The sequence below is a fragment of the Phalangium opilio genome, unplaced genomic scaffold (genome assembly GCF_054372755.1).
Source record: "Phalangium opilio isolate 3A_F unplaced genomic scaffold, DU_Popi_V2 ptg000042l_1, whole genome shotgun sequence".
NCBI lineage: Eukaryota > Metazoa > Arthropoda > Arachnida > Opiliones > Phalangiidae > Phalangium > Phalangium opilio.
This window is the reverse complement of record NW_028324166.1, coordinates 4,719,386-4,732,500: the sequence shown is the minus strand read 5'-3', so window position 1 is coordinate 4,732,500 and position 13,115 is coordinate 4,719,386. Positions and strand designations below refer to the sequence as shown.

At 41.1% G+C, this 13,115-nt stretch overlaps 1 protein-coding gene and 1 long non-coding RNA gene across 2 annotated transcripts; both read left to right on the top strand.

Moving 5' to 3' along the window:
* Window positions 1-489: 489 nt before the first annotated feature.
* Window positions 490-965, top strand: LOC149678568 (uncharacterized). The gene is made up of 3 exons (XR_016366274.1): window positions 490-550; window positions 620-667; window positions 753-965. It is a non-coding gene; the product is annotated as an uncharacterized LOC149678568 (long non-coding RNA).
* Window positions 966-1,724: 759 nt separating this feature from the next.
* On the top strand, window positions 1,725-12,184 carry LOC149678567 (nose resistant to fluoxetine protein 6-like). Its single transcript, XM_089836514.1, has 14 exons — window positions 1,725-1,774; window positions 2,603-2,841; window positions 2,918-3,032; window positions 3,106-3,193; window positions 3,898-3,998; window positions 4,059-4,235; window positions 4,357-4,450; window positions 4,584-4,839; window positions 5,219-5,298; window positions 5,370-5,492; window positions 11,338-11,458; window positions 11,526-11,706; window positions 11,783-11,925; window positions 11,982-12,184. The coding sequence occupies exons 1-14, from the start codon at window positions 1,735-1,737 to the stop codon at window positions 12,159-12,161; spliced, it is 1,938 nt and encodes a 645-aa protein (XP_089692640.1). The 5' UTR covers window positions 1,725-1,734; the 3' UTR covers window positions 12,162-12,184.
* Window positions 12,185-13,115: the final 931 nt, after the last annotated feature.

Genomic DNA, 13,115 nt, shown 5'->3' with positions numbered 1-13,115 from the left:
TTTTATTACTATTTGTAGGACACATTTGTTTTTTTTCCCGCTCGAATGATATATCCAGTTTTCCACACCATGGGATTCTGACCAATGGGAGTCGAGCAGGAAAATAATTCCAAAAAATAGTTTGCACCGAGACTAGAATTCATAGTTCTCATTATCGTTTTACTGTTACTTAACTGCGCAGTACACCTTTTTAGGCACATCGTATGATTTGCATCTACGATGTGGGTATTTTTTTGACCTCCCCTGTTGTTGTTGTTGTCGTAGTCGGCGGAGGCGTCGTGCCACATTGCAGCATTTGACAGTATTAAGTTTTCGTTTCGTCATTGAAGTGAATGGGAGAGGAGATCTTTTTCGTTCGTGTATTTTAAAAGGGAGGGGGTTATAAGAGTAAGTTTATCACGCTTTCAATACCGCTTCCCTACATCAACATTCAGAGAAATGGAGGGGAATTTAAAAAGCAAATCAAGTGTATACTGTTGTTACTTTTAGAATGGTCTTACGATCTCAGAAGAATGGCGAAAGAAAGTACATACTACCTTGTGGCCCCAGGGTATTACAGTTTTAACATCAGTAAATTTATTGGAAGAATGACTGTGGGTAATCATTTACCACTGTTTAGGGTAGGGCATCGAGGGACTATTCACTCAGTTTCCCTGTTAAAGGTTAGGTATGCGTTAGGGACCCGGGTAATCGTTTCAGCACTGTTAAGGGTAGCGCACCGAGGTGCTAATCACTCTGTGTTTCTTTTAAAGGTTAGGTTTGTGTTACCGGTAATCGTTTTAGCAATGTTAAAGACAAAGCATCGTGGGGCTACTGACGCCGCTACTCACAAAATGTTTACGCCTACAATTATTGCAGTAAGGATTTTAAACATAGCGTCACTCAAGTTTTCTGTTTTGTATCGCACTATTACAATAGTAACAGAAGTAAATTCATTGAAGTAATGATATTTTCACTAATAACGAAATATTGCTAATTTGTATGCCCCTGGAGTATGGGAAAGATGTAGCTTAAATATCGGTCTTAATCATCTTGTTTTAGTTTCATTAAGGTTTAATCTATAGTTAATGAAGGAAGTGATTTTAATATCGTTTAAAATACAAATCGTACCGAAACAAATGAACCGGTTTCTTGTTATTTAAAACATATTTAATAAGTTGGGAAACCAAAATAAACCTCTCCAAGTCGAGACGCAATTAAGAGGCTTTTCTTAAACAATTAAATAAATTAAATTGATATTAATTATTTTAATCGTCATTAATTTACCTTAATTCTAGTTAAATCGTTTTAAGAAACTTTATTAAGAATGCGGTGACAAACACACATACACACACAGACACGTCCAGTGTAATAACTCTCTGTGATGTCTTCTCAAAACGTTAAGGAAGATACATTTCCCACCTCAAACGTTTTATAAAACTATTTTACAACAACGGATTTCGTCATTACCCAAAAAGTAAGCACCCAGGAACCATGAAAAATTTAAAGTCCCAGGTTTTATTAAGCGTTTTAATCGTCGAGATATTGGTCAGTTGTCACGCCGAAAAGTTTAGCTTTTTGCCAAACCCAGAAGTAGAGGTTTCCGAAAAAGTAGCTTACGTTAAACTTTTAGATTTGGAAAAAGAATTGAAATCAGGAACAGAATCTTTGATCAAGAACGTCTTGCCGTACGCGTACAGATTGGGCTCCGAAGCGGAAATAAGTGGAGAATGCTTGGGCACTCTACTGAAATTTATGACGGCTTTGAAAGACCTCAAACTATGGGCTGTTGAAAGTAAGTACATCATCGTATCTGAAATTTGAAAACGCAACGTTACTGGTAAACTAATTGTCTACTTCATATTCGATTAAACGCAATTAAAAAAAACAACTGAAATCTTACTGAGGTTGTTTTGAACCAAACACCGGACAGAATCACTACGTTTGCAGTTGGCAAATCGGAGCAAACGTGTTCGCAATTTTCGGCCCTTGATCGTAGTTCACAGAAATTCGGAAAGTTGTGCTTCACAACTTAATTTACTGACTTACATAATTAGACCAGGTCGACAAATGTTAAAAAGCACGCAAAAGAGAAATAGTAGATTTGGTAAAAACAAGTTGGGAAACCAAAATAAACCTCTCCGAGTCGAGACGTGGGCTATCTTTTTTTATTTTCATTGAGGTCCTTGCATAATAAAAGCGGGCCTTTTCCAACAAATTCTGTTTATTAAGGTCCTTGAACAATAATTATATTTCCAAAATATTGATTGTTTTACAGGTCAGGTCAGGTTAACTTAGATTCAGCTCGGTTACAATAGAGGCATTGAAATTAAAAAACTATATTATAGCCAATGTTTCAGTTTTTGGGAAAAAATATTTTGGGACAAATGAGTTTGGGAGAAATGGGAATTGAGGCAACTGTTTTTGGGTGAAATGGGAATTGAGGCAACTGTTTTTGGGTGAAATGGGGGAGAATCAGTGCAACATGAACAGAGAATTTGTGTGAATAGCCCCTCGACGCGCAATACTTAACAGTGCTGATATGCTTACCCTTTAGCACACACGTAGCCCTTACTAGGCGAGCGTTAAATATGAGTGAAAAGACCAATTATACTTGTCACAGTGCTCGACGCTACTGGAAAACCTAGCAGCGGAATGTTATTGGGAAATACGGCGTCACTTGGCAACTATCAACAATGTCTGAATTTAGAAATTCCCGACGATGGCAAGTACCTACGGTTCCCACCGAAAACTGGACAGTATTGCATCGTTAGATTTCGAACTCCCTTACCACCGAGACCCGACAAATTGCAATTATTTGAACCGGTTTTTCGAAAAATAAACGCTACCTTCGAAACTCAGGTGAATTATCTGGTTTTTTAAATCTTAAAAGCAAAAATCATCGAAAAATAATTAAAAATTTTACCGTTTCGTTCAGCTAATGAATCACTTGCGAGAATTGTTATTCGGAATGTACGACCTTCCCGCCAAACTAGGACTTTGCGTACCTTCCACTTGCTCAATAGAAGATTTGACCAAGATAGTGAAGCTGAGTATGAAACTTATATTTAGTTTGTTAATGTGACAATGGTTTTTTGAGCATTTGGAATAAATAATGCTTCACAGCGGGGAACGAGTTAGGGATAAATGCTGAAATGGAATCTTGCGAATTGCCAGAAAAAATGCAACTCGACAAACTACAAATCATCGTAATGTAAGTCCGAAAACCTTGAATGATTATAAGTAATAACAGAAGTGGTATGAGACTAGAAGTATTGAGCTAACCAAATTCTTCACTCGGCATTAGTGAAAAGACTTGATAACGCAAGAGCGGTTGGCCCTCTAGTAGCGGTTTCTGAATTTTCCCTCCAAAACGGTGAGACGCTCGCGGTGGTAGACGGCCGAACTAGATTCAAGGAGCCGCGTCGTGTTCGGGCGCTTTAGGTTGAGGGGAAGGGGGTGGGAAATGTTTTTGGAACTCGACCAATTTTTCTCTCTCTAGTTTTAGCGCGTGGGAATCGGCATAAAATCCTCAAATTTGTTCACTAGTGCCAGGATGTACTATCAATGCTAGAGCCCTTCACTTCTAGTCTCATACCACTTCTGGTAATAATGCACATTGGAACTTTTTCATTACCATTCTAAAGAGCATATAAATTAATGAATATTTGAAATCAGAATTACTCGTGCATCTTCGATATTCAAGCAATTACGTTTTGGTACAGGAGCCTACACTGTGAACAAATGAAGTATTAGTACCCAAATTCTATTGGACGGTGAGATCAGCCCTCGACATTTTCACACGTGTTTATGTTTCTGTTAAGAAAATGTAATTGCTCATATTGTAGACATGAATAATTTTCTTTCGAGTGAGAAAGACAAAGTTCAAATTTTTCCTGTTTCCTTTTTATATTATAGATGCGTCTCATCAGCATTTGCAATTGCGTGTTTAGTGTCAACTGTTGTGGTAGAAATTCACGCTTATAGTCGAGGACCGGAAGCTCATGAGCATAAAAACAGTAAGTGCGCGTGAGGGGGAAGTAGAAAGCAATAATAATAATTATGAACGTTGTTTGCAGAAAGCTGGGCCTATCGAATGATACTGTCATTCTCCGTTGTGGCGAACTTAAAGAGATTCATGGTGACTACACCATCCAAACCTTTTTCATTAGACAGCACGATGGGTTTAAAGTATATATCGACTTGGATGGTTATTCTCGCACACGCATACACGGTTGCAGACACAAACTTAATAGGTAACAAAGTAACTTAACATTGTACCTTAAAAGAACGGACCTTTTCTAAAAAAAGGTTACCTGGGTGTTTCCTTTAAATTGTGCATAAAAATAAAACGTACTTTGCCTATTTTAACTTTAGGTAACTTCTACAACTATAAAGCAATGACAAAAAGTGTTTTACATATTACTGTCATGGGAGCATTCATGTCCATTGAAACATTTCTCTTTATTTCGTAAGTGTCATCATGAAGCGAGACGAAAGTGATTAAATAGACCACTTTGATGGAACAAAGAGACTTTTATTAACGTCAAAATGGTCGATAGGTTAGATGCAAACATTTTACGACTCGAATCTTTCTTTTGCAGCGCTACGCTGATTTCGTACAAAATAGTTCAGACCTACGACACGAGTGGAATATATGATCCCTTCGTTCGATTCCTACGCCGAATATGGCGACTGCTGCCGGCAGTGTTAATCGTTACTGCCATTGATTTCTTACTGCCTTTAATGGCATCTGGCCCCGAATATAAATTTTTTATGGAAGATAGGGTCGAAAGTTGCAAAGAAAATTGGTGGAAAAATATCTTGTTCATTGGAAACTTCGTCGCGGTCAATAAAATGGTAAGCAATGAGACTTGGTAATTTCATTTTAATTCGCAACCAAAATTCTGTCTCTAAAATGGTGTAGCTCGGCTAGCGCGAATTTTTCTCATCGGGGAGCAATAGTAGCAGCTTGTTACACATAGTGCACGGGGTTTTTTTTCGTTAAAGCAAATCGAGGGTCCGTTGGATCCAATACAAGTTGACTTTCCTCACGAACTCCATTTTTGGCTTGGCGAAGGCTAGTGGGCAGGATTCACAAGTGCACTCATAAATCCCGCCCACAAGCCGAAACTGGAGTTCGTAAGGAAAGTCACCGCCGGACCCACGCTTTGCTTTAAAGTTATGTCCTGGATTTTTCACTATAACGAGTATAGCGTTACCTTAAATGATTTCACAGTGTTTGTCTCACGCGTGGTACGTGTCCGTCGACATTCAATTGTTCCTGGTTGGAATCGTTTATTACGTCCTGTTGTTCAAGTAGGTTCATTATATACCAGGCTGTTAGAAGCGTAAAGATGTCTATTAACTACTTTTCATTTAAAAATTAGGAAAAGAATCTTGGGCACAGTGTTTCTCACTTTGCTACTAGGAGGAAGTGTTTTGTCCACCGGAATAATAACGTACATTTATCAATATCCACCAGCTGCTCAAGCCCAATACGCGGATATTAGGTATTTATTAAAATGTTTTTAAAAATATGAATTGGATAGACATGGGTTCTGAGTTTGTGTGTGTAAATTTTTAATCTGAGCACTCCGAACACTTTCTCGAAGCACCTTAACACTTCATAGCTTCTGTATTGTCTGCAATTTAACTTACCAAGGGTCCTTACTGGGTCTACTACCAACCCCAAAATTACGAATTTGTACAGTTTAAAAAATATCTCAAGTCAAAGTTGGCTTATTTGGTTACTGAGTCTCCCACTTATTGGCCGATCATCAAAGCTCAAAGGCAGTTATTGAAAAGATAGAAACTTTAAGTTTGGGATATTTACGTGGTATTTAATTTATGGAGAAAGGAAAAATTACAAAGTACTTGTTATATTTTAGTTTGGCTTATAATTGGTTAATATAAACAACTAATTAAATGATTATTAACGAGAGAAGAGTAACAACGACTTCATAGCTCGGGTGCCATATTTGATCTGCTTTATTGATTTCCTCCTACGTTAGGCCTAATGCACTAGCGGCACCTAGCGAGGAGGATATGAACTATCATAAGGATATGAACTATCATACATATACATAACATGCCCCATTTTTTTTTTTTTTTCAAATTAAACAAGAGTAATAAAAGGGACGGATTTATAAGAAAACAGTTATTCATGAAATATTAGTAAGTTATAAAAGTCTTTAAGGAACATAGTCTTGGAATCGTTCCGGCTTGCGTGGTACCCGACCACTTCGTGTTGACCCCGTGGGACGCTGTGCGGGGTCTTGTAGAGGACGCAACGGCGGTGGCGGTGGCGGCGGTGGAGGTGGTGGCGGTGGAAGAGGTACGGTGTGGAAATCCTCGACCGTACGCTGGTGTTTCCATGTAGACTCTCGATCCGTTGTTAGATCGGGCCGCAGGTAGAAACGGTTGCGAGTGTATATTCTACCATCCGCTGCCTTAACGCCATAGGAACGAGGGTTGGCGCCAGTATTGACTATGACGCCGCGTTGCCATTTTTCGTTCAATTTGTGGCGAAACCAGACGCGCTCGTTGGCCTTTAGCTCTACGAGTTGTTTTGTATGGGCGTTGTTATACTTCTTCTGGCGGGTTTGACGTGTGACCAGTGCATTCGCCGCGTCTGAGACGTCATATGAAGGCAAGAGCCTGTCGGAATGACTAGGTAAGAAGGAACGAAGGCGCCGACCCATCAAAAGTTCCGCTGGGGATTTTAACCCTGATGTGGGTGTGATGCGATAATCCAGTAGGACGGAATGCAGATCTTTTCCATCTTCGAAGGCCTTGAGCAGGCTATGTTTGAGGGTTTGAACCGACCTCTCAACTTGACCGTTCGATCGCGGACACAAGGGTGACGACATGTTGTGATAGATGTTCCATTCCTTATGAAAGTCGGCCATAGCAGATGAAGTGAAAGGCGGACCTTGATCACTTACTACTTCTTCAGGGATTCCATGTCTAGCATAGATAGTTTTCATGGCCATGATTGTTGCTTTGGCTGTTTCCCCATGCGTGAGTTGTACTTCAACGTACTTAGAGAAATAGTCCACCATTAGAAGATACTTCTGACCCTGAAGTTCGAAAAAATCGCAGGCTACCTTCTGCCATGGGCGGGTAGGTAGGTCCCTATCGAGCAAAGGTTCATGTGCGTTAGCCCTTTGCGATTCTTGACAAATTGTGCAACGCTCGACATATTTGTCGATTTGGGCGTTCATTTCAGGCCAATAAAAGTATTCCCGCGCCTTTGTTTTCATTGCGGTGATTCCTCTGTGAGCAGTGTGAAGTTTGCTCAGTACTTCAAGCTGGGCTGCCTTGGGTATGACGAGTCTGTGGCCCCTGCAGATCAATCCATCAGCCGTTTCATGCAGTTCTTCACGACAGTGCCAAAAAGATTGAGCATCTGCGTCTGAGAGTTTTTTGCTAGCCGGCCAACCATTGCGGATGTGATGCGTCACCGCTTGGAGGTGCGGATCGTTTTCCGTCTGGTGGTGTAACTTGTGCCAATAGCCATTTGATGCCTCAGCTATGACACAAACCTGGATTGGTTGTACCTCCACATCCAGCTCTTTAAAGGTAAGATCAGTGCGAGGTGCCCTGGATAAGGCATCTGCAATTAGAAGTTCTTTTCCGGGAACAAACTCCAGGTGGAAGTCATATCTGGTCAAGCGCAGTAGCATGCGTTGCAAGCGAGGAGTGATTTTTTGGTATGGTTTGGCGCTGAGGCCTAACAAAGGCTTATGATCGGTCTGGACAGTGACGCGACGGCCGTATGTGTAGTTATGGAAATGTTCCAGGCCAAAGATAACGGCGAGTAGCTCTTTCTCTATTTGAGCGTATTTTTGTTGAGTATCTGTTAGCGAAGCTGAGCCATAGGCTACTGGGCCGTTTTCTTGAAGTAAGACAGCACCGAGGCCATTCTTACAAGCATCTACCGAGACGGTGACTGGTTTTTCATTGTCGAAGAATTTCAGACAAGGGCTTTGTATTAAAGTCTCCTTGATTTTGTCGAAGTCTCGTTGTGTATTGGCATCCCAGAGCCACGCCGTGTCATTCCTCATGAGCAGGCGAAGGGAGGATGTGAGATCAGAGAGATTCGGTGTAAACTTTGCCTGATACGTGATCATACCCAGGAACCGGTGCAAGTCGTCCTTGCTCTGCGGTTGGGGATATTGTTTAATAGCTTCAATTTTACCCGGATCCGGTTTAATGCCGTTCTCTGTTAGTAGATGTCCCAAGTACTTGATGCTGGTTTGAGCTAACTGCACCTTGGTTGGGTTGAATTTCAGATTTTCTTTCCTGGCTATCTCAAGCGTTTTACGAAGTAACGCGCAGTGTTCTGGTAATGTTTTCGTACCTATGGCGGTATCATCGAAATAGGGGTTGATGCGAGAGTCATTTTCGAAAAGTTCGTCCATTGCGCGTTGGAATTCCTCAGGCGCGTTATTTAAACCAAAAGGCAATACGAGATACCGAAATCTTCCCCAGGGTGTGGTAAACGTCGTGAGATAGGACGAAGGCTCATCGAGAGGAAGTTGCCAAAAGCCATCTTTGGCATCAAGGACGGTAAAGTACTTTGATCCTTGCAAATTGGCGAATATTCTGTCCGCTGTAGGGATCGGATAGTGTGGACGTAGTATTGCTTGATTGAGTGGTCTTGGATCAAGGCAAATCCTTAGTTTCTTTGGGGTATCGGATATAGCCATGTTACTGACCCATTCTGTGGGTTCTGTGACTTTAGTGATAATACCAAGATCCTCCATGCGCTTAAGCTCGGTTTGTACTCGAGGATGTAACGCTAATGGTATTTGGAACGGCGCCGATACATGTGGTACGGCCCCTTCCTTTAATTGGATCTTAACCTCCCTCTTGAGTCTTCCTAAGCCCTCAAATACATCCGGAAAGTCACCGATGACATCTTCTGGTGTTTCAGGGGTAGATGGCGCTTCCACAGTATGTACTGTACGGGACGGTTTAGATTTTGGGTCAACGAGATCATCAGGAGGCGGTTTTAGGCGATAGGTGCGTGAGACCAATCCTAACTGAGTACACGCTGGCAGTCCAAGAATTGCGCTAGTGTGTAAGCTAGTGACGTAAAATTCAAAGGCCTTTTGTTGCCCCGTGATATCGGACGCGCAGGTCATGGTACAAACGCCGGTAATGGGAATTTGCTCCCCATTGTAGTTTAAAACTGCTGTTTTAGCTGACGTAAGTGTTGGTGGGTTAGTCCATGTAGCAAGTTCGTCCTGGGGGATGACATTTACATGTGCCCCTGTATCCAGTTTGACTGTGACAACTTCGTCGTTGACATATATAGTTTCAGACCACTCTACTTCCTCATCTTCGTTTGTGAGGTTACCGACAGTGGGTTGTACCGTTAGAGCTCCTAAGTAAATAGGTGGTTCCTCAGTGGTGGATTCCAAAACATGAACTCTTCTATTTGTGCTCTTTGAACGGTGGTGTCCTCCTATATTCTTTGGTTTAGGATTTTCGACACGCCTTGTATGACATTGTGATGCCCAGTGATTTTTAAAGTTACACTTGGTGCACACAGTTCCAAAAGCTGGACACCGATTGCGAGGGTGTTGTCTTCCACAAGAGCGACAGTCGGCCTTCACATTTGGCTGGTGGGAGCTGCCCTGTGAGTGACTTTGACCTTGTTGTGGACGAGACGTTTGAGTTCTGGTACCTTTATGGGAGATAGCATGAACTTCTTTACGGCTTTCGTTCATGGCCTCTGACTGGGCCTTAGATTGTTCCGCTGCTTTGCATTCGGATACAACTTCTTGTAAGGTTTTAGCACGGCGGCTCGTCTCTCGTAGCAAACGCTCCTGGAGAGGCTTGTCCTGTAGGCCTTGGATGATCTTATCTCTCAACATGCGATCCGTTTTATTCTCATAATTACAGTCTTTAACAGCCTGTGTCAATCTTGAATAAAAGTCTTGAAAGCGCTCACCTTGACGCTGTGTAATTTCCAGAAAGAGGAACGCGGCATAAATTTCGTTTTGGTAATCTCCAAATTGACTATCGAATTCATCAAGGATTTGTTTAAGTGAAACTGCTGTCGCTGGCGCCAGTGGTTGTAAGGAGAACATTCTGTATTGTTTCTTCAATTCCTCACCACAAATATGGCGAAAGAGCGCAGTTTTCGTACCTTCAGATTCATTGTCATATTTCAACGCCGCTATGTAATCTTCGAAATCCTGTCTCCAATGGCGCCAAGCCTCGGGCGGGTTCGCCCCGGCCTCAAAGGGCTGTATGGACGGGAGATTCGCGGCCATATTTGGTACGCTTACCTCCGGGCAAGAAATGCAAAAAGAGAACGAAGATACTGACAGACGAGAAACAATTATGCGTGGAGAGTCGTGCGGACTTCTGGCACCATGTTATATTTTAGTTTGGCTTATAATTGGTTAATATAAACAACTAATTAAATGATTATTAACGAGAGAAGAGTAACAACGACTTCATAGCTCGGGTGCCATATTTGATCTGCTTTATTGATTTCCTCCTACGTTAGGCCTAATGCACTAGCGGCACCTAGCGAGGAGGATATGAACTATCATAAGGATATGAACTATCATACATATACATAACAGTACTGAAAGTTTTATAAAAGGGTTATTTAGTTCTGACTTTAATAACAACATGGCCAATAACAGTAACGAAAAAAGAAGTGAGACCCTTACAAACTTGTTAACGTATAAAACTATGCCAAGCTGCGCGTTGGAACTGCTTCACCCTAAAAAGTTCTGAGATAACAAATACAGTCAAGTATGTGTTACTTCGCTTGGCATATTTTTACGTGTTAATATTTTCGTTAGGAGAAAGTACCACCCTCATTAAAAACCTTTTTAAATAAGTAGTACCAGAAGTGGTATGAGACTAGAAGTATTGAGCTAACCAAATTCTTCACTCGGCATTAGTGAAAAGACTTGATAAAACACAAACGGTTGGCCGAACTAGATTCAAGGAGCCGCGCCGGTGTTCGGCCGCTTTAGGTTGAGGGGAAGGGGGTAGGAAATTTTTTTGGAACTCGACCAATTTTTTTCTCTCTAGTGTAGGCGCCATGGAAGCGGCATAAAATCCTCAAATTTGTTCACTAGTGCCAGGATCTATTACCAATGCTAGAGCCCTTCACTTCTAGTCTCATACCACTTCTGGTAGTACTAGCCTACTCGTAAAAATTACGAAAATAGTAACGAAAACTACTACAGGGCAGGTCAAACTAAGAGCCCCATTGTAGATATCCATCATACGACGTGGCTAAAAATAGTCTTTCATTTAAATGTAATTTTTGCTCTTTCTTGTGACGAAGCTAATTATCAAAAAAAAATTTAATATCGTCAGTCTAGCGTTTCAGTATTTCGAAAACATCTATCTCCAGCCATCCACTCATCTCGGGTCTTACGCGGTAGGGTTATTCCTCGGAACCCACCTAGCCCGACATCCAAAAATCAAACTTACCACGGTGAGTGTTGACTATTACCTATTTACAATCATATAAAAACAATTTAAGATAACCACTATTCCATTAGTTAACATCACTTATAGGATGGGTTATAGCCTCGAGCGTTGGTATAACAGTCGCCCTATTCCCGTGGGCATCCGGTTTATCATGGACCACGCTCGAAGCGGCAATCTTTGCGGCAAGTCAAAGACCAGTTTTTAGTTTATGCGTGGCTTGGATTGTTTTCGTTTGTTTCATTGGAAAAGGAGGTATTTATTGCATTTGAACACAGCTAAACCGTAAGCTTGCAATTTTCGTTCATTATAAGCCTATTTTGAATTACAGGTTACTTGAACACTCTGTTGTCATGGCGAGGGTTTCAACCATTGCTCAAACTTTCATACATGATATATTTGATTCATTATGAAGTGCATCTGGTGTACACTTATTCCAGACAGGGTCCTTCGTATCTTTCTCATAGCACATTTGTAAGTTGAAACGTAATTTGATAAATGCGATCAACTTTATCTCTTCGTGAATTTAGATCTACAATTTCTTCGGAACCTCGTGCGTCAGTCATATCTTGGCCTTTGTACTGTATATATTTTTCGAAGCTCCTTTGATAGAGTTGGAGAATATGTTTTGGGCTTGGTATCGAGGGGAATCTCGTAAAACGTCTAATATTAAGGATATTTGTAAAGATAAATTGAATTCGCGTTTATAAGACAATAAACATGTTGGACTGGTCAGGAGTACTATTATTTATAATTTAGTGTCAATATAGACAGGAAACTATTCAAGGTTTCCCGAGGTTTCCACTATCTTAAAAACCACAGGCAACTTCAAGTAACATTTTGGCACAAAGGTCATCGTTTTCAAGTTATAATTAGAGGGTTTTAAGGATGACCCCTTAAGTTTAAAGGAAAACGTAAGTTAACATTATACTTTAAAGAACGGCCTTTTTCTAAATATAAGAGGAAAAAATATAAAAACCGTGGACTACTGTGCCGTCATTGCTTTAGGTGAAAAAAACCAAAGAATTGTCCATGAAATGGGGTCATCTGTGGGCCCAGTGTGGGAAATAATTGGCACAGGGAAAGAAGACCAGTTTAAAAATTAAACGGATGGGGTTAGTGGTACACGGGACCACTAAGAAAATTCAAGGACAACCAGAGTCCAGAGATAAACTATCATGGACGAGTTTATTTATTCCAGGCCACGCCAGGGGGGTCGCTGGCCTAATGTCCAGTTTTAAAAAAACTCCTTATTTCCCTGTCTGTGGCTGAGAAAGCTAAACGCGTGATCGAGTGGGCTATGATCTGACATGCGCACTTCTACGTCACCGATGATCACAAGGATAAATATATAGTATTGTGAGAATATAAATTTAGTCCAACACCTAATAGAGCTATCTCAGATGCTTTAGTGAGACCTCACCCATGCTATTTGCCCATAGAACCAAAGCGGTACCAAACATGGCCGCCCACTGTCAAAGCTAAGCCCGTGACGTTTTACCTTGACACTGACGTCACAACTGAGATAGCTCTATTGGCTTGTCAATGACAGTAGTTGTTAGCGTTGCTACGGATAGATGGCGCTTATCAGATACAAGGCTTAATTAAAAAATATATGATTTTCAGTGTTTGAAAATTATTTTTAATAAATGATAGATCAGAAA

Excerpts from the sequence above, each read along its gene's own strand:
- LOC149678567 (XM_089836514.1), top strand. The coding sequence starts at position 1,735 with ATGACGGCTTTGAAAGACCTCAAACTATGGGCTGTTGAAA. Across the intron at positions 3,033-3,105 it reads GACCAAGATAGTGAAGCTGA|CGGGGAACGAGTTAGGGATA; the intron begins GTATGAAACTTA and ends AATGCTTCACAG. Across the intron at positions 4,451-4,583 it reads GAAACATTTCTCTTTATTTC|CGCTACGCTGATTTCGTACA; the intron begins GTAAGTGTCATC and ends TTTCTTTTGCAG.